Source organism: Gambusia affinis, linkage group LG11, assembly GCF_019740435.1.
Source record: "Gambusia affinis linkage group LG11, SWU_Gaff_1.0, whole genome shotgun sequence".
Classification (NCBI taxonomy): Eukaryota; Metazoa; Chordata; class Actinopteri; order Cyprinodontiformes; family Poeciliidae; genus Gambusia; species Gambusia affinis.
Genome location: NC_057878.1, coordinates 11,988,585 through 12,012,912, shown reverse-complemented (window position 1 = coordinate 12,012,912; position 24,328 = coordinate 11,988,585). Strand labels below are relative to the sequence as shown.

Sequence of the window (24,328 nt, the reverse complement as noted above, 5' to 3'; positions counted from 1 at the left end):
ACGAGGCACAGTATCAGCCAAAATGAGAATGCCATAAAAAGCAGAGTTTTAAAAATTATAAACATGTTTCTGTACCAACCATTTCCGTTTAACACATGGTGAGTCAAATACAATAATTTTTTGATTAATGAACCCAAATGACATCATGATGACGGAGATTTCTCCACAGAAATAAATTAAACTGACTCACAAAAACAAACATCATCACCGAGAAGCACAACCTCCGCATTACTCATTTTTTATTAGTTTTATGAATTCAAAGTACATCGCAAAGTAAGATGCAAGATATAAATATTAGAAAGAATAGAAATTTTCCCAAAGTTTCTTTTTTTTTTTTTTTTTTTACAAAATAGTAAATCATATTTCTGCTCTGAAAAAAATGTATAAAAAAATAAAATAAAACACACAGTGCCAGCCCTCGATGTGACTGCAAAGCACTGTATGATCTGTTCAGACCAGCTTCAGATCAGCAACATGCCAGATATCTTTGATCATATGCAGAAACACACATAAACACACACTGGGGACAGGACAGGAGGAGTTCAGAGAGGAGGCATAAAGCATAATGATCTGAGCTGTGTGTGAAGGGAAGCTCCTGTTTTATGACTGACAGAACTGGCCCGCCTCCTGCTGTAACACCATCTCGTCCTTGCGGAGCGGGAACGTGTCGATGGTGGTGAATAACTCAGCTGCCGTGATGGGGAACGGGTAGCGCTGCTTGTCTATGCCCTGCTTGTCCACCAGCACCATTTGGAACGACCTCTGAGGGATCCGGAGCAGTATCCTAGGAAACGCACATCGGATTAAAGTCATGTGTGCTGAGGTTACACACGAGTGCGTGCGCGTATGTGTGTCAGTACCTGATCTGCAGGGCCAGTCCAGGCGGGAGAAGCCTGTGGCGGATTCGGCCAACTTGAGCTGGATAAGTCCCAACCAGCTCAATGACGGTGACGTGTCTCAGGTCCAGTCCACACTGAGCGGGCTGGAACAAAGATCCACATGTTACACAGCTACTGAGTCACATGGGTGTAAGAAACTGGAGATCTTACTAGGGGTGAAGCGATTAATCACGACAAAACGATTACTGAAATAATCGCTAACTAATTTAGTAATTGATTTATTATTAACTGGAGTACAAAAACACAAAAGAACAACACAGTTAGAGCCTTAAGGATGCCAAAACTGTACAAAAAAAATACACATTTTACATTTAAATAAAAACCCTTTTTGCTCTGAACATTTCCTTTACCCAGAACTCCTCAAGTGGCCTAGTTATAGCTCTACCCGGTTCACATTATGAAAAAATAACTTCTTATTAAAGACCATTTGGAATCCATTTATTAATCTGTAATCCAAAAGGAATTATCATCAGAAAAGAAAATGTTGTTTTTTTATTTAATCGCCTGCTGTATTTAAAGAAATGTTGACAAAGAAGGAAAATGATATTTTCATGAGAAATGTTCTTCCACTTCTTTCACTCATGAAGAAAATCTCATTAAAAATGCCGTTGGATTCTGCAAGATGGTTTTAATCTTCTCTATGTTACTAAAGAAAATTAATTTTATTTAAAGGATGTAAAGCAATGAGCTGCTGCATCCTCAGAGCTGAATGAAATCATGTTAATAATAATTTGCTTAACATAATGCCAACTATTAACACTCATTTTATCTAGTCAGATGCAGCTGGAAAACAAAGCTGAACTGTTATATTTCAGTCCTATAATTAGCTCCAAATAATTGTGTTTAACCAGCTGGACATAAACCTGCTGGATAATGCCATAATAATACCGTCCACAATACCATAATGTTGTGTTTGCTCCCCATCTGTGACAAAGAGACAAGTACATGGCTGAGCAATTATTCCTTTATTCAAACAGAAACATATTGCATAACACAGCAAAAGCCAATAATTTTATTTATTTATACAACTGTGGGATTTTGTCACATAAATTATACTTAAAAATGGGTTGTGCTTTGTTGTGTGAGGGTTTTATTTGTAGTGTCATCAGAACAGCATTAAAGCTGCTGCATGTTCAAAGCTGATTATCCAAACTGGCACTCACAGAAATTATTATGAAACTCACTGAACCTTTTATCTGTCTGTCGTCTAAACCGGGTCACTGGCGCCCATCGCCACTGGTGGTTGTATGAAACTTACGACATCGATCGGTCGCCAGTCCATCACCTTCTTGCTGCAAAGCTACAGAGCTAAAACCTGCGCCACATTTGCATCACTTAACATGATGAAGAAAATTGATTTTTGCAACACATTAATAATTCAGACGTAAATGGATGAAATAGTGACAAGTCATCAAACGTCACAACAAAAAACAATTAGCAGTCTGATTTCCGCCCAAAACTTGATAAGCTCAAAAACTAAGATACCCATGTCATGTCACTAAACCTGCTGTTAGTAAACTGATCAAAATGTGACTCTTTTATCACTTTATCCATCTGTTGAACATGCCTAACCCGTCAAGATTTACCCTCATTTTATTTGGCTATTAATTTCTGAAAAGTTTGGCATTTCTTGTTTCTAAAAAAGAAAAGGCTGGAAACATAAAATTTATTCTTTCCATGCTTGGACAGAGAAACATGATTTGTGTGTGTCCTGAGACGGTCGATAGCTGGTTTAATTTTCTGCCAAAACTAAAGCAGCAGGATTTGTTTGCTCTGTTTAAAAAACAAACAAACAAACAAAAAACTAATACATGAAATTACAGTGGATGTTACACTTTTAAAAAATTAAATAACGCTTGCTTAATTTGTTTTAATTTTGGTTTTGATATATATTGTTTTCCACATTTTAAAAATGTTTATATTGTGTGTGAACCTTTATACCTAATGTTATTGCTACACCTGAGTTTCCCCTTTGCAGGCCAATGAAGGCTGTTTCTATTCTACTCTATCTACCAATTGTTTGAATTGGAGAACAGGTGTGTGGTAATTTATGTGCAAATCTTATGAAGTGTCGATTTGGACATGAGCACAGGATGTCCGTGCTCAGTCAAGAGAATGAAGGAGTTTTTCACACAATGGCATCAGTAGACGGTGGAGTGGGCTTAAAGAATACTGAAGTGTTGATAGGGGTGCAATATATCAGACAGAGGAACTCTGCTGTTTAGAGTTGTGAAAATGCGTGGCATCATTATGATCTGTGTAGTTCTGCACCATATTGAAAAGGTCTGTGGGGTTTTATTTATCTTTGCAGAGTGATGACCTCATATGGATCTGACGCCTAATTAATCCAATCAACTCTGAGGGAAGATATTGCACTTACATAAATTACTAATGTGAGGAATCACATGTAATTATGTGTCTTAATTCTTAATCCACACCAGGTCTGTCAAATGATTCCCCTTGAAGAAACTCTCTCTAGTTTACAATAAACGAGGCCTAATCAGTGTTCATTTTAGGCACATTTTTGAATTATTAATTAAAGAGTGACCCAACAATCCCTTTGTTTTTAGGAATAGTTTAAAAATGACTCAATATCAGATTGGAAATCTAAAAACAATTTGTTATAATCAAACTAGAGGACTAGCAATCGGACTGACCAGAGGTCCCCTTAATGAACTAAGGCTGATTAAGTCTCTGGACTCATAAGCTGAATCTTAAAGGTCAGAGGTTTAATCAAAGCTCTGACTTAATGGTTTCTGACGCAGTGGAGGAAAACAACACCAACGGAAAGCCACCACTCACAGAGCTGTGTCACTATCATTTATTCATCGCTGAGACATTTCCTGATCATCAGCATGACACCCTCTCCGTCTTCTCAATTGTTCTGCTAAGATAAAAACAACGCAAACACACCACAGTTGTCTTTATCTGCACTGCTTTCCTGCTCCAGCACCCAGCTCAGTCAACTTGGATTTGGATGAAGTTGTGTGTGTGGGGGGGTGCGTGTGTGTGTGTGTGTGCGTGTGTGTGTGTGTGTGTGTGTGTGTAGGTGTGCGTGTGCGTGTGTGTGGGGGGGTGGGGGGGGAGTGTGTGAAAGCGTGTGTGCGCGTGGGTGGGTGCGTGTGTGTGTGTGTGTGTGTTTGGGGGTGTTGCTTGAAAGGCTAATAAATGGATTCATAAATACGGAAGCAAAACATATTATATCTACAATTTCAGTATGTTCTAGTTAGTTTTATAAATGCACACTGTAGTTCCTGTTAGCTAAGATTTCCCCCCATTAATTACCGTTTTTATTTATTTCAGTTAACAAAAATGTTTTCCCAATTTCAGTTTTGGTTACTTCGTTACTTTTACTTAACTATAATGACTTTGGTCCACACGGTCTCCAACAGTCGGTCCAAAGTCAATATTTAGTCTTTCGGCTTGGTGTTCAAAAAAAAAGCACAATTCATATTCTTCCACCAGGGGGCGCATGTTGTAGTCCACTATTGTGTACAGACAACCCTTTCTCACTCCCAACTCGTCATATATTGACGCGTGGGACGTCCTTCCGCGTCAGATATTGACGCGAGGGGTTTTACCTTATGCCTTACCGTAATTTTTTCCCTAAACCTAACCAATTTGCGGGGTTTTGAAGTTTCGGCAGTGTTTGCGAGGACCCTTCGCATGAATAATCCATGTAAAACATGCGACCTTCCGAAATCGTCAAATTCGTCAACATTTTACGGTGAAGGAACCTGCCCAAGTCGTCACATATTGACGCGAAGGGTAGCCCCTTCGCGTCAATATGTGACGCATGGTCAGACGGCGTCCCAACTCGTCAATATATGACGAGTCGGGTGTGAGAATGTGTTGGTACAGATTAACTCCCCTTCATCTGTTGTTAATGTCAGATTGCCTTCGTTTTCCAATCCTGCTTTTATATGCAGTGTGTTATTCTCCCCACGAATTCATTAGTGATTGGTACAGTTTATAAATAGTTTTCTAATGTGATTTATCCTTATGTCCTGTCTTTGCAGGAAGGTTATGAGCATATTGTTAAGCTTCTAATTGGACGCTCTTTAACATGTGATAAAGAATATCGTTGCCTCACAGCTTGACCTCACCCTTCTGTGAATTCCCTTCCAAATTGTTCAATTGTTTAAGAGATAAAGGACATTTTCATGTCTCAGTAGCAGCGTTTTGTCATTCACAACGGCCTTCAGTTGCTACAACATTAGCGGCTTGATTTGTTGCCCCCTGGAGCGCAGGTGACAGGAGAGGGGCAGGAATGCAGAAAGGCCATCAAACTTGAAGGTTGTAGCTGCTGACAACAGCTTGAGACGCTGATGTGTGTTTCTCGTGTGGAACCCGAGGGCATCAGTCAGCATGCAGCGTGTCCGGGAAGGCAGCTGCAGTGAGAAGGCCGAGGTGACCGAGGGTGGGATGGAAGGAGATCACTTGGCTTCGTAAATCAGTTTGAAGAAAGTTTCCCCTAAAGCAGCACTGTAGAGAGCACTGCAGTAGACAAACCAAAGTTCAAGGCTTTTGTTTCTTTCCTTCATCACCTGTGACGTTTCTGCACAAAATTGATCTTTATGATTTTTCTCTCCAGATAGGGCCTTCTTGATATCAGAAGGTCATTTTTTTCATACAGGTAACTTCATGTAGTAAAAACATCCACACTGAAGAGTGTTGCAGTTGGTTCCATCAATTAGAATTCAGCCGTCGAAAAATGTCCGCCACCAAGCATAGAACTGTCACTTTCAGGTTGCCAGACCATTTCACGGTTCCTCTCTAACAAAGATAACAAAACGCATTACTGTGGAGTTGGACAGCCTGAATTCACAGAGGTTAGCGAGCACAACCACCTGCAAATGTCTGCAATGTGGGACCCCAAATTTTGGGACCCCAAATAAATTTTGGGGTCCCAAAATTTATCATATTTTGGGACCCCTTCTAAAAATGCTTGCAATGTTTCATTTTAATAGTTTAAGCACCATATATATTACAATATACATTAGTATTCACAGTGGAAACTGTCTTAGTGTAGTAGCTGAGTTAATTTTATTTATTTATAATCTATTTTATTTTATGAACCTTCTCAAAACATTTTTATTTGCTTTTCTTAGTTCTGGAATTGTATTTTATTTTGGCGGAGAAGCTTTTATTTTTATTTTATTTCCTGTTTCTGCGTCATATCCTGTGTGTTCGCGCTGCCCTCTTCAGTTCGCGCCAAGTTGCGCTGGGGAGAGGTAAGCGTACAAAGCTGTCTTCTGTTTGTATATTCAAAATGTCTTAAAAAGTATGTTTGTCAAACTCATGAGTTATATGTTGTTCCCCAACTGTTTTATGTTAAGCGCAGCACTGTACTGGGTATTTAATTCCCACGTTAATTACATTTATTTAGTTTATTGTACCAATGTGGTTATTTTTGTTCCTTTGAAAGGTTTGCGTGGGAAACCTTAAGGTGCGTGGGAAAGCCAGAGCCCAAGAACTGTGCTGACTGTAATCTTGTTTTAAACAGGTATGTGAGTTGCTTCAAAATGTTATATTAATGTATTTGTGCATTTTCATATTGTAATGGGAAATTCTTTTTGTTATTAATTCAATAACAATTCAATTGTAACTAATGGGCAGATTATTTTTGTTTGGTTTCATTTTAATTGTCTTGACATTTTACTTTATTATTTGTGAATGTCAGAAAATTTTGGTTTGTTTTAAACAGTCCTATTTGAGTTCGCGCCAAGTTGCGCTGGGGAGAGGTGTGCGTGGGAAAGCCAGAGCCCAAGAACTGTGCTGACTGTAATCTTGTTTTAAACAGGAATAAAACAACGCAGAGCTGATTCCTATGGAAGCCCATTTCCGCCATGAAAAAAAAAAAAAGACCAACAGGAAGTCATAATTTCGACTTTTAAAGTCATAATTATGAGATTCAAAGTCATAATTTCGACTTTTAAAGTCATAATTATGAGATTCAAAGTCATAATTTCGACTTTTAAAGTCATAATTTTGACTTTTCCGCCATTAAAAAAAAAAAAAAAGACATACAGGAAGTCATAATTTCGACTTTCAAAGTCATAATTACGAGATACCGGAGCAGTTGGAGACAAGCCTCCTTAGAATAAGAGCGTGCTCCAGCTCCCAGTTAAATATGATCCTAAATTCAAGGTCCAACCTTTGCTACTGCGTTAAGAGTCAGTAAAAGGTAGGTTCGCCTTTTTTGATTTTGTTTAGATCCCTTCGTTTTGATTGCTTTTTGATCGTGTGGTGTTATGTATATCGTTCGTTGTTTGAGCAACATGAGCTAGCTGCAGGTTAACCGTCAAACGTGCTAACTTTGTTATAGCATATTTAACAGGGTTTTTTTTAAGTAGTCCGTTAATTAGATTGTTTTTATTTCAGAGTGCGATAAGAAGTTTGTACTCCAAAAATTCAATAAGTTAATATGTATAATTATTTTGTGGCATAAATACAAGCAATAGCTAGTAGGTTAAAACAAGCTCCACAGCTCGTTTTATGCACGTTTTGTTAAGCATAAAGTGATTCACTATCTTTCCCGTTAAATTGTTTTTGTCAATACATAGACAAGAGTAAAATATGGAAGTACAATATGCATCAGTTTTCAAACAGTTTTCTTAGCAGTTTCATGTACACTTATGCTAATGCTGGAGATCTACAGCTTTACATTGACAATATTTATAAAAGCAATTCAAAATAAGAAAAATTGAAAAACAAGGAACTTAAAAAATCCCCAAAACAGGCAGGCCCTGTTGAAAATTTTAACTCCTCAACTTTACTCAACTTTCAGGATACCTACAAAAGAGACAGAGGAGGTTCCTTTGACCTGAACCTAAACCTAAACAGAGGTAAGTTGCAACTCTTGTGAAAATCCAATTTATCATATTATCTGTTTAAATGAAAGTAATTAAGATCAAAACTGAAATCATTCTGATGATGTTCATGCACTTGACTCTTTTATAAAGATGGGAATTTCATTTTGAGAATTGTTCAGCCATTGAAATATTTTAGGGGAAAAATGTAAACAGAACTTTCAGACCTAAGCTCTACACTTTGCCATTTAGTTGTGGAGACACTGGTAGATTTTTCTTTATTACTTTTATGTAGTTTCTTTGTGTATTGGTTTATTATTGCAGATCTGTACAGCTGTTTTGTTGTCTATTGTCTTTATTTTAGCAGGAGCTTGAGTCTAAAATACAGTTTCTATCTGTGTTGTAGGGTTGGACAATAAATCAGTTATATGTATCACGATACACACGTGATCAATATCAATAGATAGTAAGTCTGATAGAATATTCAATAGAATATTCTCTGAACTCTGATCCAGAACCACATACCATTCTGGAGGATGTAGGCACAGTCAAGGCTTCTCAACCTCTCAAGGCTAACTCATCTAGGTTGATGGCATCATTTAGCTCACTGGTGAACTAGCAACAAGCTGTTGAGTAACTTGCGGAGCAGCAGTTTAATGTTTCACCACTGTGCCTCATAAATGTTCTTAAAAAACATTATGGTGTGAAAGCTGTGGATAAAATGGGAAAGGTCACATCACCAGTTTGGTAGTATTTCAGATATAAAAAAAGAAAATTGATATAAAATAATAAAAAATGGTTGTATCGTGAAATGTTTTTCAGTAATATCATTCAACCCTATTCTCATGTTCATAATAAATTTTTTGCAAAGTTATGTTTTATTAGACATTATTCATTAGTTATTGTGTGTAATTGTCACAGGATGGATGAGATATATGACTTCTTAAAATCACGGGATGCTTCAGAGGAAGTCATACGACGACTGCAAAAGGATAAGGTAGCTAGCTTGCTAAGGAAATCAGTACATTTAGAAGTTATCATACAACACTATTATAGAGACATGGTGAAGACAGATCAGTTTTATCATGTGGCTGTTTTTACTGGGTTTTTCACCCCATTTTTATAGGTTAAATAACTGTTTTAACTTTTGTTTTCTAGATTGACTCCAGTGTCCTTCTGCTCATGACAGATGAGCAGCTTAAGGAGTATCTCCCATCTTATGGTGACCGACTGGCACTTCTCGAATATTGCAGACGAAGGGAAAATGATCCTGCTGGCCGGAAATCAAAACTTTTTGACCGATTGAGAGCCAAGATTTCAAGGAACAAAGGCAACGATCAAAAGCAGATCTCAGAAAATGTTAGCATCAGAAATGCTCAAAAAACTGTTCGAAAAGTTGAGATAGGATGGATGAATTCTCGAGATGGGAAGTTTTTTAAAGTTCGGACAAAGAAAGGTGGTGGAACAAGAAAAATTTATGTGTCAAAGGAATGTTGCAAAAATGACTTAATTGAAAAGGCAGTGGGTTTGTTTTTTCCATCTCAAAGAAATTGTTGGGTAAATTGTATTATTGATATTATCAAATTATTTGTTGTTCATGTAGTCTTATAGTTATATCTTTATAATGTTTTACTTATATGCTTTTACTTCATTTTAATTTTAGTATAAAGAATATTTCTGTATATTGAATAACTTTGATTCCTTCCTGAGGCCTTCCTGAGAGAAAGCAGTGACAACCGCTTCCTCTCCTTGACCTGTTAGATAGCAACAAAGCCGTCACCGTGAAGACATACAACTTGTTCTGCTCGACGCCGTGCCTGGAACAGAAGAATCTAGTGTGTAGATAACATGTGTCTAGATAGTGATTGTCATTAGCGCTGCAACTATGTGATGATTTGTTTTCCCCGCCCTTTGAGAGTTGCAGCGCCCAATGTGATAGGGATCCTAAATGCAATAAAAAGAGAGGAGCAGGCATATGTGATTTCAGAGCGGTAGGAGATTGTAACTGAAAGCACATCTCTGTCTGTTCTCCTCGCGAGTACAAAGAATCCATCTCTCTTGTCTTTCTTGTGTTTAATTAATTTTGTCTTTGATAGGTGTTTGAACCTGACAGAAATTCACATGGAAGAATTACAGATTTTGAGGTTGACATGACAGATTTCCAGGAACATTCACTTGATGAACATATTACAGTTGGAGAACTTTATGAGCAGACAAAACTACCTGTTTTGCGTTTTTACCTAACAACCAAAAAGAAGGACACTGGCAGCGACTCAGAACCAGACAACCCCAGTGGAAATGACCAAGACACTTTAAGGTTTTCTACTCACTCTCAAGTTTGCACACCACTGACTCAATCCAAAGCACCAGACAGCATTGATGCCATATATGTTGGAACCAGCAGTGTCCTGACAAACAGCAGCAGTGATAATGTTCACCCAGTTTACTCTACTGATGACATGGGTGATTTGTCCAATGTCCAAGAGCTAGATGCAGGAATCAATGGGGACATTTTAGCAGACAGTGGCACTGTTACCTTTTTCACAGGACACATTTCTGACACAGATAGTCTCAGTCTTGATGACACCCTTCCTCTGTCTCCACAGCCATCTACTCCAGTGCTTTCTTCTTCACAATTCGATTCTTTGAACGAGCCAATTGTTCAGAGAGAAGGGATTAAGAAAATCCTTGTTCTTCACCGTGGCCAGATCCTGAAAGAACTAATTTCACATTTTTGTGATCCAGGTGTCACTCAGGAGGACATATGTATTCAAGTGGTGCTCCCTGATGGAAGGAAAGAAAAGGCTGTTGATGATGGAGGAGTTTTGAGGGATGTCCTCTCAGAATTTTGGCAGGACTTTTATGAACAGTGCACAATGGGTAATAACTCTAAGGTGCCCTACTTGCATCATGATTTTGGACAGCAACAATGGGAAAGCATTGGCCGAATTATTGCCTTTGGCTGGCAAAAACAGAAGTACCTGCCTATAAAACTTGCTCCAGTAATACTGGAACAAGCAGTTCTTGGTTCTGTAAAGAGTCCTCTTGTTGATAGCTTCTTAAGGTATGTTACAGAGTACGATCGGATGGTGTTTGAATCTTGCCTTTCAGATTTTCAGAGTGTTGACAAAGAAGAGCTTATGGAAATCATGGATATCCATAACTGTCAAAGAGTACCAACAGCTGATAACATAGAGCTAGTACTTGAGGAGCTTGCCCACCAAACTTCACTCAACTTCAAGGTATTCAGAGACGGCCAGTTGCCCACACATGCGGTTGCTACCTAGAGTTGCCAGTTAATTATAATAACTATCCAGAGTTTCGACACAAAATAAACAAGGTCCTAAAAAGTAGTGTATGGGTGATGGATATAGTCTAACAGACTTCAGCTGAAGAACATGTGAGTTTAAGGAATCTTTGGTAACACTTTATTTGAAGGGGTGTGCATAAGACTGACATGACACTGTCATAAACATGACATAACATCTGTCATGAACATGAAGTCGAATGTTTATGACAGTTGTCATGAAGTGTCATTCGGTAAATAATGACACTTTTAATGCAAAGTTGCTCTAAAAGTTGCATTGAAAGTCCATTAAAGGTGCCAACTTTGCATTAAATTATCATAATTCACAAAATCATGCAAAGTTTTATAGGAGAAAAATCTGTTTTCCTGGTTAGACAGATCAAATGGAATACTGTGTAAATCTCACACAAGACAGCATGTCTGCTTTTTTGGAAAAATCGAAATTATGACTTTAAAAGTCGAAATTATGACTTTGAATCTCATAATTATGACTCTGAAAGTCGAAATTATGACTTCCTGTTGGTCTTTTTTTTTTAATGGCGGAAAAGTCAAAATTATGACTTTGAATCTCATAATTATGACTTTGAAAGTCGAAATTATGACTTTGAATCTCATAATTATGACTTTGAAAGTCGAAATTATGACTTTGAATCTCATAATTCTGACTTTAAAAGTCGAAATTATGACTTTGAATCTCATGATTATGACTTTAAAAGTCGAAATTATGACTTTAAAAGTCAAAATTATGACTTAGAATCTCATAATCATGACTTTAAAAGTCGAAATTATGACTTCCTGTTGGTCTTTTTTTTTTTTTCATGGCGGAAATGGGCTTCCATAGATTCCAGAGTGATTCCAGTGTGATTCTTTCTACAACCGTTAAATTAGCACTACCGCAGAAGTTAATGTCAACAGTCTTCCTTCTCTCCACTGTTGGGTAACATCCAATAAACACCAAGAAAAATGAATGGCGCTCCTGGATTGGCTGCTTTACAAATGTGCCAGCCAATAGAATGTCAAGGAGCTTTGTGTTTCCGTTTCCCAAGATGCCTTTTCTTTCTAATATTTTAGATATGCTGTATCTGCAAATAGGCAGATTTTCTTTGAATGATTTGATAGTTATGTTGCACAAATTAAATCCGTGAATAGGTGCGGTAGCAAATAAAAATCACAGCATGTAGTGAGTGTATGTTCCCACGTCACGTCATTCAATCTGCACTGGACTTGCCCACAACTTGAGCAGATATAACCATAGACTAAAAACAAACAAACTACATTGCATTGTAAGTCGATCAGCATTTTTCTCCTCCTCTTTCTTTTTGAATGGACAGTTGACAAACGAGGACATTGTTTCCATTTATAGAGACAGAGGGAGAACTACATGCCAGAGTGGAACACTGTGGTCCAGCTGACACAGGAATAAAATGAAGATGGTCACCAAAAAGTCCAAAATCGGTTTGCATGAGCCCTAAAATGACACAGTGTCACTGTCTAATCTTAACAACTACTAACTTGGAGAAATTATACTTTTAAAAATTAAATAAGTAATCAAACAGTCTTTAGAAAGTTTTCAAATATTGATAGTTTAAATCAATGCAGACGTTTCCAGCATCCACTCCAAAGTAGAGATTGGTTGATTTTTTTTATTAATTAATTTATTTATTCTAAATAAATATTTAAATTTATTCATAAATAAATTTATTTTATTTATTTAAAATAAATACATTTATTATTTATTTACCAATAAATAAATAATAAATTACATTAATTAATTAATTTAATTTATTTATTTATGGTCACCAAAAGGTTATTTATTTAAATAAATACATTTATTTTATTTATGTAAAATAAGCAAATTTATTTATATAAAATAAATAAATTTATTTATTTATTTATTTTAAATAAATGATCAAATTTATTTATAAATAAAAAAATTATTTATTTAAAATAGATACCTTCTTTATTTATTTATAAATAAAATATTTATTTGTAAATATATTTATTTATAAATAAAATATTTATATATAAATATATTTATTTATAAATATATTTGGCCTGGAGAGACAGGCCAAATATGTCTCTCCAGACATATTTGTCCCACCCACCCGCAGTAAAATTGCATGTCTTTACAATTACAATACAATCAATCATTTTAGATTCCCTTATTTTCCAACTGCTGGAGGAACACAAGGGGAAATAAACAAAATACAACCTCAAATGAGTAAGTAGACTAAAGGAACCTAAATAGAACAAAGAAAAATAACTAGAAACAAGAAATAAACATAATTAGAATCACTAATGAAGAACAGATGTGGAAAACAAGGCAGAATTAAATGGAAACAACTAAGGATCACCAAAAGAATCTGAGGAGGACAGTGGAGGAACAGCAGCCTTGGAGGACAATGGCGGCGGAGCGGAAACCTAGGAGGATGCCGGCGACATAGTAGAAACCTCGGGGAACATTGGCAGTGGCCGAGAGACCAACAGGACTCGCTATGAATCCATGGAGGACAGCCTGGAGATCAACAGGACTCGCTACGAAGCCCTGGAGGTCAGCCTGGAGATCAACAGGACTCGCTACGCAGCCCTGGAGGTCAGCCTGGAGATCAACAGGACTCGCTACGAAGCCCTGGAGGTCAGCCTGGAGATCAACAGGACTCGCTACGCAGCCCTGGAGGTCAGCCTGGAGATCAACAGGACTCGCTACGAATCTCTGGAGGTCAGCCTGGAGATCAACAGGACTCGCTACGAATCTCTGGAGGTCAGCCTGGAGATCAACAGGACTCGCTACGAAGCCCTGGAGGTCAGCCTGGAGACCAACAGGACTCGCTACGAAGCCCTGGAGGTCAGCCTGGAGATCAACAGGACTCGCTACGAATCTCTGGAGGTCAGCCTGGAGATCAACAGGACTCGCTACGAAGCCCTGGAGGTCAGCCTGGAGATCAACAGGACTCGCTACGAAGCCCTGGAGGTCAGCCTGGAGATCAACAGGACTCGCTACGAAGCCCTGGAGGTCAGCCTGGAGATCAACAGGACTCGCTACGCAGCCCTGGAGGTCAGCCTGGAGATCAACAGGACTCGCTACGAATCTCTGGAGGTCAGCCTGGAGATCAACAGGACTCGCTACGAATCTCTGGAGGTCAGCCTGGAGATCAACAGGACGCTAATCTCTGGAGGTCAGCCTGGAGACCAACAGGACTTGCTGAATCTCTGGAGGTCAGCCTGGAGATCAACAGGACGCCTAATCTCTGGAGGTCAGCCTGGAGACCCACAGGCCTCGCCAGGACTCTCTGGAGGTCAGCCTGGAGATCAACAGGACTCGCTACGAATCTCTGGAGGTCAGCCTGGAGATCAACAGGACTCGCTACGAATCTCTGGAGGTCAGCCTGGAGATCAACAGGACTCGCTACGAAGCACTGGAGATCAGCCTGGAGATCAACAGGACTCGCTACTAAGCCCTGGAGGTCAGCCTGGAGACCAACAGGACTGGCTACGAATCTCTGGAGGTCAGCCTGGGGATCAACAGAACTCGCTACGAAGTCCTGGAGGTCAGCCTGGAGATCAACAGGACTCGCTACGAATCTCTGGAGGTCAGCCTGGAGATCAACAGGACTCGCTACGAAGCCCTGGAGGTCAGCCTGGAGATCAACAGGACTCGCTACGAATCTCTGGAGGTCAGCCTGGAGATCAACAGGACTCGCTACGAAGCACTGGAGATCAGCCTGGAGATCAACAGGACTCGCTACTAAGCCCTGGAGGTCAGCCTGGAGACCAACAGGACTCGCTACGAATCTCTGGAGGTCAGCCTGGGGATCAACAGAACTCGCTACGAAGTCCTGGAGGTCAGCCTGGAGATCAACAGGACTCGCTACGAATCTCTGGAGGTCAGCCTGGAGATCAACAGGACTCGCTACGAAGCCCTGGAGGTCAGCCTGGAGATCAACAGGACTCGCTACGAATCTCTGGAGGTCAGCCTGGAGATCAACAGGACTCGCTACGAATCTCTGGAGGTCAGCCTGGAGATCAACAGGACTCGCTACGAAGCCCTGGAGGTCAGCCTGGAGACCAACAGGACTGGCTACGAATCTCTGGAGGTCAGCCTGGAGATCAACAGGACTCGCTACGAATCTCTGGAGGTCAGCCTGGAGATCAACAGGACTCGCTACGAATCTCTGGAGGTCAGCCTGGAGATCAACAGGACTCGCTACGAATCTCTGGAGGTCAGCCTGGAGATCAACAGGACTCGCTACGAATCTCTGGAGGTCAGCCTGGAGACCAACAGGACTCGCTACGAAGCCCTGGAGGTCAGCCTGGAAATCAACAGGACTCGCTACTAAGCCCTGGAGGTCAGCCTGGAGATCAACAGAACTCGTTACGAAGTCCTGGAGGTCAGCCTGGAGACCAACAGGACTCGCTACGAATCTCTGGAGGTCAGCCTGGAGATCAACAGGACTCGCTATGAATCTCTGGAGGTCAGCCAGGAGACCGACAGGACTCGGTATGAAGCCCTGGAGGTTAGCCTGGAGACCAACAGGACTCGCTCTCAAGCCCCGGAGCCAGGCAGGGAGACCAACAGGACTCACTACAAAGCCCTGGGGCAGGCCAGGAGGCACTGCTGGCCCCAAGCTCCTCATCCGACGCCTAACTAAAATAAAAACAAAACTAGAGTTCATAATAAAACTCTCACCTGGCAACAAAGGAATCATCTGGTGACGAAGGAGACCTGAGTTCGGTGGCCTCAAGTTCCAGTGGCACCGCAGTCCTGCGGGTCTCAAGCCCTCCTGCCAACATTTTTCAAGCATTAAGCTCTTCCGCCATCAGCCCCCTAGTGTCAAGCTTCCCCTGACACCGCAGTCCTGTTGTCCTCCTGTTGTCCATTCCACTGCCACCGATAATCAAGCGTGAAGCCTGGAGCCCTTATGACACTTCTTTACTTAAAAGTAGAATATTTCAGTCCAGTATCTGAGAGTGTCAATACAGCCTCCGATTGCACGTTTAAATATAGGCACCTGCTCTTGTGGCTGTTCTGAAACTGGCTGGATGTTTCCCTGGGTTTCCTCTTCTGATCTCTCCTGGTTCAGCTGTTCCAGATTTTCTAATTCAAGCTGCAGCTCAGTGCGCATATGCTCCGAGGCAGCACTTTTCTCCTCCACGGCAGCCTTTTCCTGCTCCAAGGCGTTGATTATTTTCTCCAATGCTGAGCTTTTTTGCTCCAGAGCAGCGCATTTCTGCTTCTGGGCCGCGTTTATTTGCTCCGAAAAGAGGTATTTCTCCTCAAAAGTGTTTTTTTCCCGCTCAAAATAGTTGCCTTCCTCTTCCAAGATGTCGTTTACCTGCTTTAAAGTAAAGATTTCCTGCTTCAGGGTAATTCTTTCCTTTTCCAAGACAGTGATTTTCTGCGCCATGTCGGTGTTTCTCTGCCCTAGAGCAGTTTTTTCCTGCTCCAAGGAGTTGTTTTTCTGACCGTGGGCATTGTTTTCCTGCTTCAGGGCAGTGTTTTCCTGCTTCAGGGCGGTGTTTTCCTTCTCCAGGGCGGTGTTTACTTGCTCAAGGGTGTTGCTTTTCTGTCCGAGAGCAGTCTTTTCCTGTTCAAGTGTATTGTTTTCCTGCTCCAGTGTATTTCTCTCCTTTTCTAAGGCAGTGATTTTCTGCTCCAGGGTGGTCATTTCCTTCTCCAGGGAAGTGTTTTTCAGACCCTGAAGGGCAGTGTTTTCCTGCTCCAGTTCAGTGTTTTTCTGACCCAGGGCGGCGATTTTCTGCTCCAAGGCAGTGGTAATTTGCTCCATTGTGGTGGTTTTCTGTTCCAGAGCAGTTTTTTCCTGCTCCAGAGAGGTGTTTTTGTGCCACTGTCTGGAGTTTTCCTGCTCCAGGGCTTGAATTCTTTTCTCTAAGTCACATATTTCCTGCTCCAAGGTGGTGTTGTTCTCCAACAGTTCGTTACATTCCTCCTTCCGGGTGGCCATTCTCTTCTGCAAGGTGTTGTTTTCATCCATCAGGGCGTAGTTTTCCTTCACCAGGGCGAACTTTGCTTGCTCAAGGATGATATTTTTATGTTTTATATAATTTTTTTTATGCCCCAGAGTATTGATTTCCTCTTCTAAGGTAGTGATTTTCTGCTCCAGTGTGGTGTTTTCCTGCTCCAGGGCAGTATTCCTTTGCTTTAAGGCAGTCTTTTCCTGCTCTAGTGTATTTCTCTCCTTTTCTAAGGCAGTGATTTTCTGCTCCAGGGTGGTCATTTCCTTCTCCAGGGAAGTGTTTTTCAGACCCTGAAGGGCAGTGTTTTCCTGCTCCAGTTCAGTGTTTTTCTGACCCAGGGCGGCAATTTTCTGCTCCAAGGCAGTGGTAATTTGCTCCATTGTGGTGGTTTTCTGTTCCAGAGCAGTTTTTTCCTGCTCCAGAGAGGTGTTTTTGTGCCACTGTCTGGAGTTTTCCTGCTCCAGGGCTTGAATTCTTTTCTCTAAGTCACATATTTCCTGCTCCAAGGTGGTGTTGTTCTCCAACAGTTCGTTACATTCCTCCTTCCGGGTGGCCATTCTCTTCTGCAAGGTGTTGTTTTCATCCATCAAGGCGTAGTTTTCCTTCACCAGGGCGAACTTTGCTTGCTCAAGGATGATATTTTTATGTTTTATATAATTTTTTTTATGCCCCAGAGTATTGATTTCCTCTTCTAAGGTAGTGATTTTCTGCTCCAGTGTGGTGTTTTCCTGCTCCAGTGTGGTGTTTTCCTGCTCCAGGGCAGTATTCCTTTGCTTTAAGGCAGTCTTTTCCTGCTCTAGTGTATTTCTCTCCTTTTCTAAGGCAGTGATTTTCTGCTCCAGGGTGGTCATTTCCTTCTCCAGGGAATTGTTTTTCAGACCCTGAAGGGCAGTGTTTTCCTGCTCCAGTGTGGTGTTTTCCTGCTCCAGGGTATTTTTTTCCATTTCCAAGGCAGTAATTTTCTGCTTCAGAGCAGTTTTTTCTGTCTCCAGGATGCTGTTTTTCTGCGTCAGGGTATGTTTTTCCTTTTCTAAGGAAAAGTAAAAACCCCCTGTTTTCTCCAGGGTGGTCTTGTCCTTCTCTGGGGCAGTGTTTTCCAGACCCTGAAGGGCGGTGTTTTCCTCCTTCAGCGTGGTGATTATTTGCTCCAGGGTGGTGCTTTTCTGACCCAGGGCAGTGTTTTCCTGCTCCTGGGCAGTGTTTTTTCTCTCCAAGGCACTATTTTTCTGCTCCAGGGTGGCGATTTTCTGTTCCAGATTGGTCTTTTCCTTTTCCAGAGCGGCGTTTACTTGTTCAAGGGTGGTGCTTTTCTGCCCTACAGCAGTTTTTTCCTTCTCCAGGGCAGTTTTTTCAATCTCCAGGGCAGTGTTTTTCTGGCCCAAGTCGGTAGTTTTCTGCTCCAGTTTGTTGTTTTCCTCTTTTAAAATTTTGTTGAGGTCCAACACCTTTTTAAAGTCCTCCTCTTTCTCGCTAAGCAGCATGTCTTTCTCAACTGTGGCTTTTTGTATGTTTGTAAGTTGGATCCTCAACTCCTCATTTGATTTTATTAGAGTCTGTCTCTCTATTGACATCATGTTGACTTCTTTAAGGATCCGCTGGAGCTTTAGGGTCTCTCTTTCTAAGGCTTGTTGTTCACAAGCAGAAGTCGACGGCATACTGCTTTCACTCATTGTTTGTTGTTTTTTTTCTTGACAATTCCAAAAACTTCTAAATGTTTTTCTTTATTGGTTTGTTAAGAGTTGACTTTTTGTCTTGAAAAGCTTTCCGTTTCAATCTTTAGTTCGGAGACAATCCTTCTATTTCCTCTCGCTCTCTCGTCTGAAATGGTTATGACGGTAGATTTCAAGAGTGCAGCTTTTTGATGCACCCCAGTGCATCACTCTTTGTGACATCATTTCGTGTGATGTCACAAATTGATGTCACCACCTCGGCAGAACAACTAGAAAACTGCTGAAGTTTGAATCAAAACAAACTTTATAGCTGAATGCAGCTCGGCTTAGCTGATGGCTATTGGAGACAGTTGAGCTGGTAACATATTTCCAAGGCTGAAATACGCACTTGAGAGACAGCGACTCTTGAGGACAATGGACTAGCACAGCAGGGTACCAACGGTGAAAAGGAAACATTGCGCCCGAAAACAGAAAAAGGGGAAACGGGCGGGCCTGTTGACCCACATGATGCCAAGGTAGCCACTAATTCCGACTCCCTTTCTGGCCAATGGTAATTACTGAAATTCGTGGTTTGGGTAATGTTATCATTTACCAAAACTATATGAGTTACAACATTTAATTTCCCTTTGGGATCAGTAAAGTTTAATTTTTAAGGCAAAATTTTAGCAATTTTTTTTCCTCTTTTTGTACAGTTTCTAGTGAAAATAACTTAATAATTAGACAAAAACTGACCAATAAGCAACTTTTAAGCAAGATATAGAAGCTTGTTTAAGTAAATAATTCCTTAAAATTGCTGAAGAATTATTAGTTCGATTGACAGAATATGATACTTAAAACAAAACATTTTTTCCCCAGTTATAAGTGAAATAATCTGCCAATGGAACTAGTATTTTTTCATCAATATTAAGGAATCACTGACTTAAAACAAGCTCCTATATCCTCCTGAAAAGTTACTCATGAGTTAGTTGTGGCTTATCTTAAGTGTACTAAGATGTTTGCACAATAAACTAGACCAAAACTACTTGGTAAGATTTAGTGTTTTTGCAGCGAGGGAGCTGAAAACAATTGGAAATCATTTTTATTTCCAAAAGATGTGAAAAATTATGCTAAGTTATGCACTAAAATAGGGCATACTGAAGTTCATAGTTATAATGTGGCAGGGTGCTCCATTATGGTGCTCTTCTCTGGGCCTTTTCCCTTCATAAAGAAACTTTCCAAAGACACCTGATCTGTTTCTTACTCATTTTGCTGCTTATGGCTCCACGTTTGTGCGCAAGACGTAACCAAGAGAATCCGGTTGAAGGATTTTCAAAATAAAAGATCCTCCAGACTCGGATAATACATTAAACAGAAATATTTCATTATTTCTTGTGCGGGCCGGTACCAATTGGTTCATGGCCCTGGAGTTGGGGTCGACTGCTTTACGTTACAGGGTTTCCCCAGATAACTTGCTAGGTTTGAAACGGCTGCCGTGTTTTTGAGTTAAAAACTGTTAAAAGTTGACAGGAAATTTGAAAATATCCCTGGATAACTATGTGTTATTGGAAGATTAATAAAGTCTTAAAAAATGCAAACATTAAAATAAAAACTAAAGTTAGTAGGTGATAGTTAGCCTTGTGGGGGTCCACATAAAGCCTTGTGACCCGCCAGGCTTATAATACTCTGAGGAAAATCCTACATCAGTAAAAACATCATGCAGTCACTAATTATGAAGTAGGCAAGAAGCATTATATAATGAATCATCAAGCAAATACACATCCAATACGTTGAACAATGTTAAACTTACAATTCATCAAAGGCAGCTCTAAGCATGTGGACTTTTAGCCTGATTTAAAGGAAGTCAGTGTTTCGGCTATTTGGCAGTTTTCTGGACGATTTGTCTGGATCTTGGAGTAATTTCAGTTGGCCGGAGCCTCTTGGGGAAGGTTCACCACGGTATCACGTTTTCTCCATTAGTGGACAAAGACTCACACTGGGGTTCACTGGAGTCCCAAAGTCTGAGGTCTGATTTTTTTTTTTTTTAAACTTGTCCCAGACGGACAGGCCAGCTTGGAAAAGGGTTTTGTCCCTTTATGAATAAAATTGTGAGTTGAATAAAATAATTTGACTTTGGCTACTCTTTGAAGACATTGTAAATATCTTTATTTTAGGCCACCTGCCTAAAATAAAGCTCTGAGTCATTTTTTGCCAAAAGTGATTTATTGTTTTTGTCTTTTTTTTGTTTTGTTTTGTTTTTTTGCCTAAAACATCTTTTGGAAAGAAAGAGTTGCTGATTCCTAAGCCACTGAACCCTGGAGAAACAAACTCCTTCACTGAGTAAAAATAAGTTTAAATTTAAATCTGCTGGCCGTATGATTCATTTGGGGCTGAACAGTACACTGATGTGTCGGCTTTAGATCTAGATGTCTTTTTTTTTTTTTTGCCAGAGGTTGTTTATGTTAATCTCTAAGCAAGACAAAGTGAGGGACCAACTGGGCTGGAGCGTCCGTCCACTACGTCTGCATGGATCCAGTCAGAACACGTCGATCTGACGTCCGGTGACTCCTTCACTTCTTTCCCCCCACTTGTAATATTTATTCTCTTCTTTTTTCTCTGCCATTATCTGTAATTAATTTATGTCTGTGTTTTAAAAAAAAATTAATTCAGCTCCATTTTCCTGCATCGGATCGGTATCGGCCCACGGTACACCTCAGATATCGGTATCGGAAGTGAAAAAAAAGTGGATCGGTGCATCCTTGCATCCAGCAAGATACTTTTTCACCTACCTTAAGATTATTCTTTATCATAGAAGGTATCCAACCTACTCTCTGTTCCTCCATACCATCTAAGCCTGAGGCAGGAGTTGAGCTTAAGAGGCCGTCATCACATCTCTGCACTGGAAGAAACGGTTAACTCCATTAGATGGAATCCGTAGATGTCTCGGGCCAATGACCACTGCAGGGGAGACGGATGTCTGCCCCAGAGCCGTAAATCTCCGTGCTCTGCTCAGCCGCAGACGAGCACTGTGGCGAGGATTTGTTTCATCTCGTCCCACTGGGGGAAACGGCGCAGCTGAATGACGGGGCTCATATTGACACCGCCGTCGCTCGAGCCCTAAATCTCTCTTCAAGTTCAGCCGTCGTCCCGGCGAAGACCTCGCCTGTGGTCAGCGCGAGCCCTAATGCGCACTCGCATTCAAATTTTCATAATTGTTATTTCCGAAGAGCAGAATTAGCGTGTTGTGTGTGACCTCCAGTCCAAACCCAGTAATCCATATAATAATATGAAAGTGTAAGAACTATCCATCCATCCATCCATTTTCTATACACCCTTCGTCCCTAATGGGGTCGGGAGGGTTGCTGGTGCCTATCTGCGTTCCGGGCGAGAGGCGGGGTACACACCCAGCTCAGGTCGCCAGTCTGTCGCAGGTGTTAGAACTAGAATGCATTAAAAAGTGGTTCTACAAAGTATTTTTCAACGGAGCCTGAATACAAATGCATACCACGATATTCTGATTTTTATTTTGTAAAGATAATTTTGAAAAACAGTTCCTTTTGTTCCCCCTTTTTGTTTCTTCAGCTAGTTTTAAATAGTTTTCACGTGTGTTTGCTTGTTCTTATTTGTTATTATTAGTTAAATATTGATTAGAATTAGTTTATTTTTTATTAGTTATTGTAGTTTGTTCTTTTATACTTTGGTTAATTTTTTTTATAGTTTAGGCTACATAGAATATTGTGATTGTATATTCATCCTTTGGGTAATGAATATGCAACAGAGGATACTATTTTCAAAATATTCTTCAATTATTATTGATCAACCGACTGACTGTCTTTTTTTATGGGCTAGCGCATAATTGCCACCAGGAAAGATTTGAAGGGCTGTAATTTGCTGATAGCTCCTGGGAACTGCTTGTGAGTGTGTGTGTGTGTGTGTGTGTATGTGTGTGTGTGTGTGTGTGTGTGTGGGTGCGTGGGTGTGTGTGTGTGTGTGTGTGTGTGTGGGTGTGTGTGTGTGTGTGTGTTTGTGTGTGTGTTTGTGCGCGCGTGAGTCGTGCCTCACCTGCAGGTTAGTCATCTGGAAACGGTAATTGTGATTGGCAGCCGTCGGCGCCGAGATAATGAGGAGCCGCCGCTTCTCGTAGAACTGGTCCAGCAGCGCCGCGGCCGAACGCACCCCCACATTTATGTTCATGGCTGTGATGACATTGAACACAAAATTAAGTCAGTATATGAGAAAGAGAGTACATGAGGGTGAAGATTTATTAGCATGCACTGTGTGAGGCGTTGCATAATTAAGGCTGACGATGAGGAACTTCTTCCTGCCTCACAGACGAGCGTGAAACAGAATGAACTCACTATGGATTTTGTTAATTGATGGACAGGCTGTTATTTTCTCCTCCACCGAGCCTCCAAATCCATACAGAAACTGCAATATCAGAAATGACTGACACATGTAAAAAAAAAATAATAATTTTAAATGCTGAATCTGGATCTACGTTCCAGGACTTCTCCAAATTAGCCAGCCTGCAGTTTGCGCTTAATCTTCGGCTGATCAACGATGGCACTCGCTGTGCCTATTGTCAACGCTGTCGAACTATTCATTTATTAGTTCTACCAAATAATTAACCTCACACAATGCGACGGCTCATTTATTTGGTCAATAAATATCATTTTGAAGGGGGGCAAACCTTGGTTCAAAGCGTGGGAGAAAAGTAGCGGCTTATAGTCCGAAAAATACGGTAGCCTACTTAACACATGCAAGAAGAGATATAATATAGCCTACTTATCTTAAATTTAAAACAGCTTTGATTGTTTGTGTGTTGAGCCGTACATACGTGCACACGTTGTGTCTAAACCAGACCAGGAGAGTCCAGACTGACACACTCTGGCAGCGCTGCCCTGCAGCTCGAAGCCGCCGGTGCAGGAGAAGTGACAAGTAGCGCCGTAGTTGTCTCCGTCACTGTCGCACTTCATGTAGCCGTTGTCTGGAGGGAACAGAGGGCTGCAGCGACGCACTGTGCAAAGACAGGAACATAGAACTGAAACAGCAGCCAGGATTAAACAGGTTAGCGATTAAAATTATACTTTGCATCCAAGTTGATATACTGCGATCTGATTTTACACGAAACACAAATACTGAGAATTGAGACTTTTTCTAATAATTCAAACATATAAATTTTATTTTAATCATATACACAAAACAACAACAACAAATTAATCTGCAGTGACAGTTTTATAATAAGCAGTCATGGGTATTTAGATTCTGTAAGACTTTGAATTGAATCTATAAAAACTAAGACATTTATCATGTCAAAACAGTTAATGAGCAATACCAACTCTCAAATTGTTTTGCATAAAGTACAAAACATATATTGAAATTGGTCAATTTCTATAAATATATAATCTTATATTGATATATATTTGTATATATGTAATAAAAAATCTCTCATTAAATCCATGAAAATGGTCATTATTTCACAAATGTAATGTTTCCCCATAAAATAAAGTACTTGTGTATGTCCTTTTGTCTTATTTGGCGCACTGACTGACATTTTATGGACATTGAATAATAAGGTAAATACTTTTTTACAGTGGAGTAGGTTGGTTTGAGTAGCTTAATTTCCTTAATATTTAAATAACCTTCATTAAAAATCAGCTTTTTATGTCCTCTCAGCTTATTGCTATT

The 24,328-nt window shown here is 40.3% G+C and overlaps 2 protein-coding genes and 1 long non-coding RNA gene across 4 annotated transcripts in view; 1 reads left to right on the top strand and 2 right to left on the bottom strand.

Moving 5' to 3' along the window:
• Positions 1-227: 227 nt before the first annotated feature.
• srpx (sushi-repeat containing protein X-linked) overlaps positions 228-24,328 on the bottom strand; it is a 40,454-nt gene continuing 16,353 nt past the window's right edge. For both annotated transcript variants that reach the window (XM_044130907.1, XM_044130909.1), the window contains 4 exons: positions 23,478-23,657; positions 22,703-22,836; positions 861-982; positions 228-784 (listed from right to left, as the gene is read on the bottom strand). In XM_044130907.1, the coding sequence (XP_043986842.1) occupies positions 601-784; positions 861-982; positions 22,703-22,836; positions 23,478-23,657 (620 nt within the window). In that variant the 3' untranslated portion in view covers positions 228-600. The remainder of the gene's footprint in view (positions 785-860; positions 983-22,702; positions 22,837-23,477; positions 23,658-24,328) is intronic.
• LOC122839389 (girdin-like) lies at positions 5,292-22,190 on the bottom strand. Its single transcript, XM_044130906.1, has 2 exons — positions 15,706-22,190; positions 5,292-5,675 (listed from the first exon to the last, which is right to left on the bottom strand). The coding sequence occupies exon 1, from the start codon at positions 18,662-18,664 to the stop codon at positions 15,953-15,955; it is 2,712 nt and encodes a 903-aa protein (XP_043986841.1). The 5' UTR covers positions 18,665-22,190; the 3' UTR covers positions 5,292-5,675; positions 15,706-15,952.
• LOC122839391 lies at positions 6,987-9,647 on the top strand. Its single transcript, XR_006372038.1, has 4 exons — positions 6,987-7,086; positions 7,690-7,747; positions 8,633-8,708; positions 8,870-9,647. It is a non-coding gene; the product is annotated as an uncharacterized LOC122839391 (long non-coding RNA).

What these genes read in the sequence shown, in the direction of transcription:
- LOC122839389 (XM_044130906.1), bottom strand. Translation starts at nt 18,664, where the DNA reads ATGAGTGAAAGCAGTATGCCGTCGACTTCTGCTTGTGAACAACAAGCC.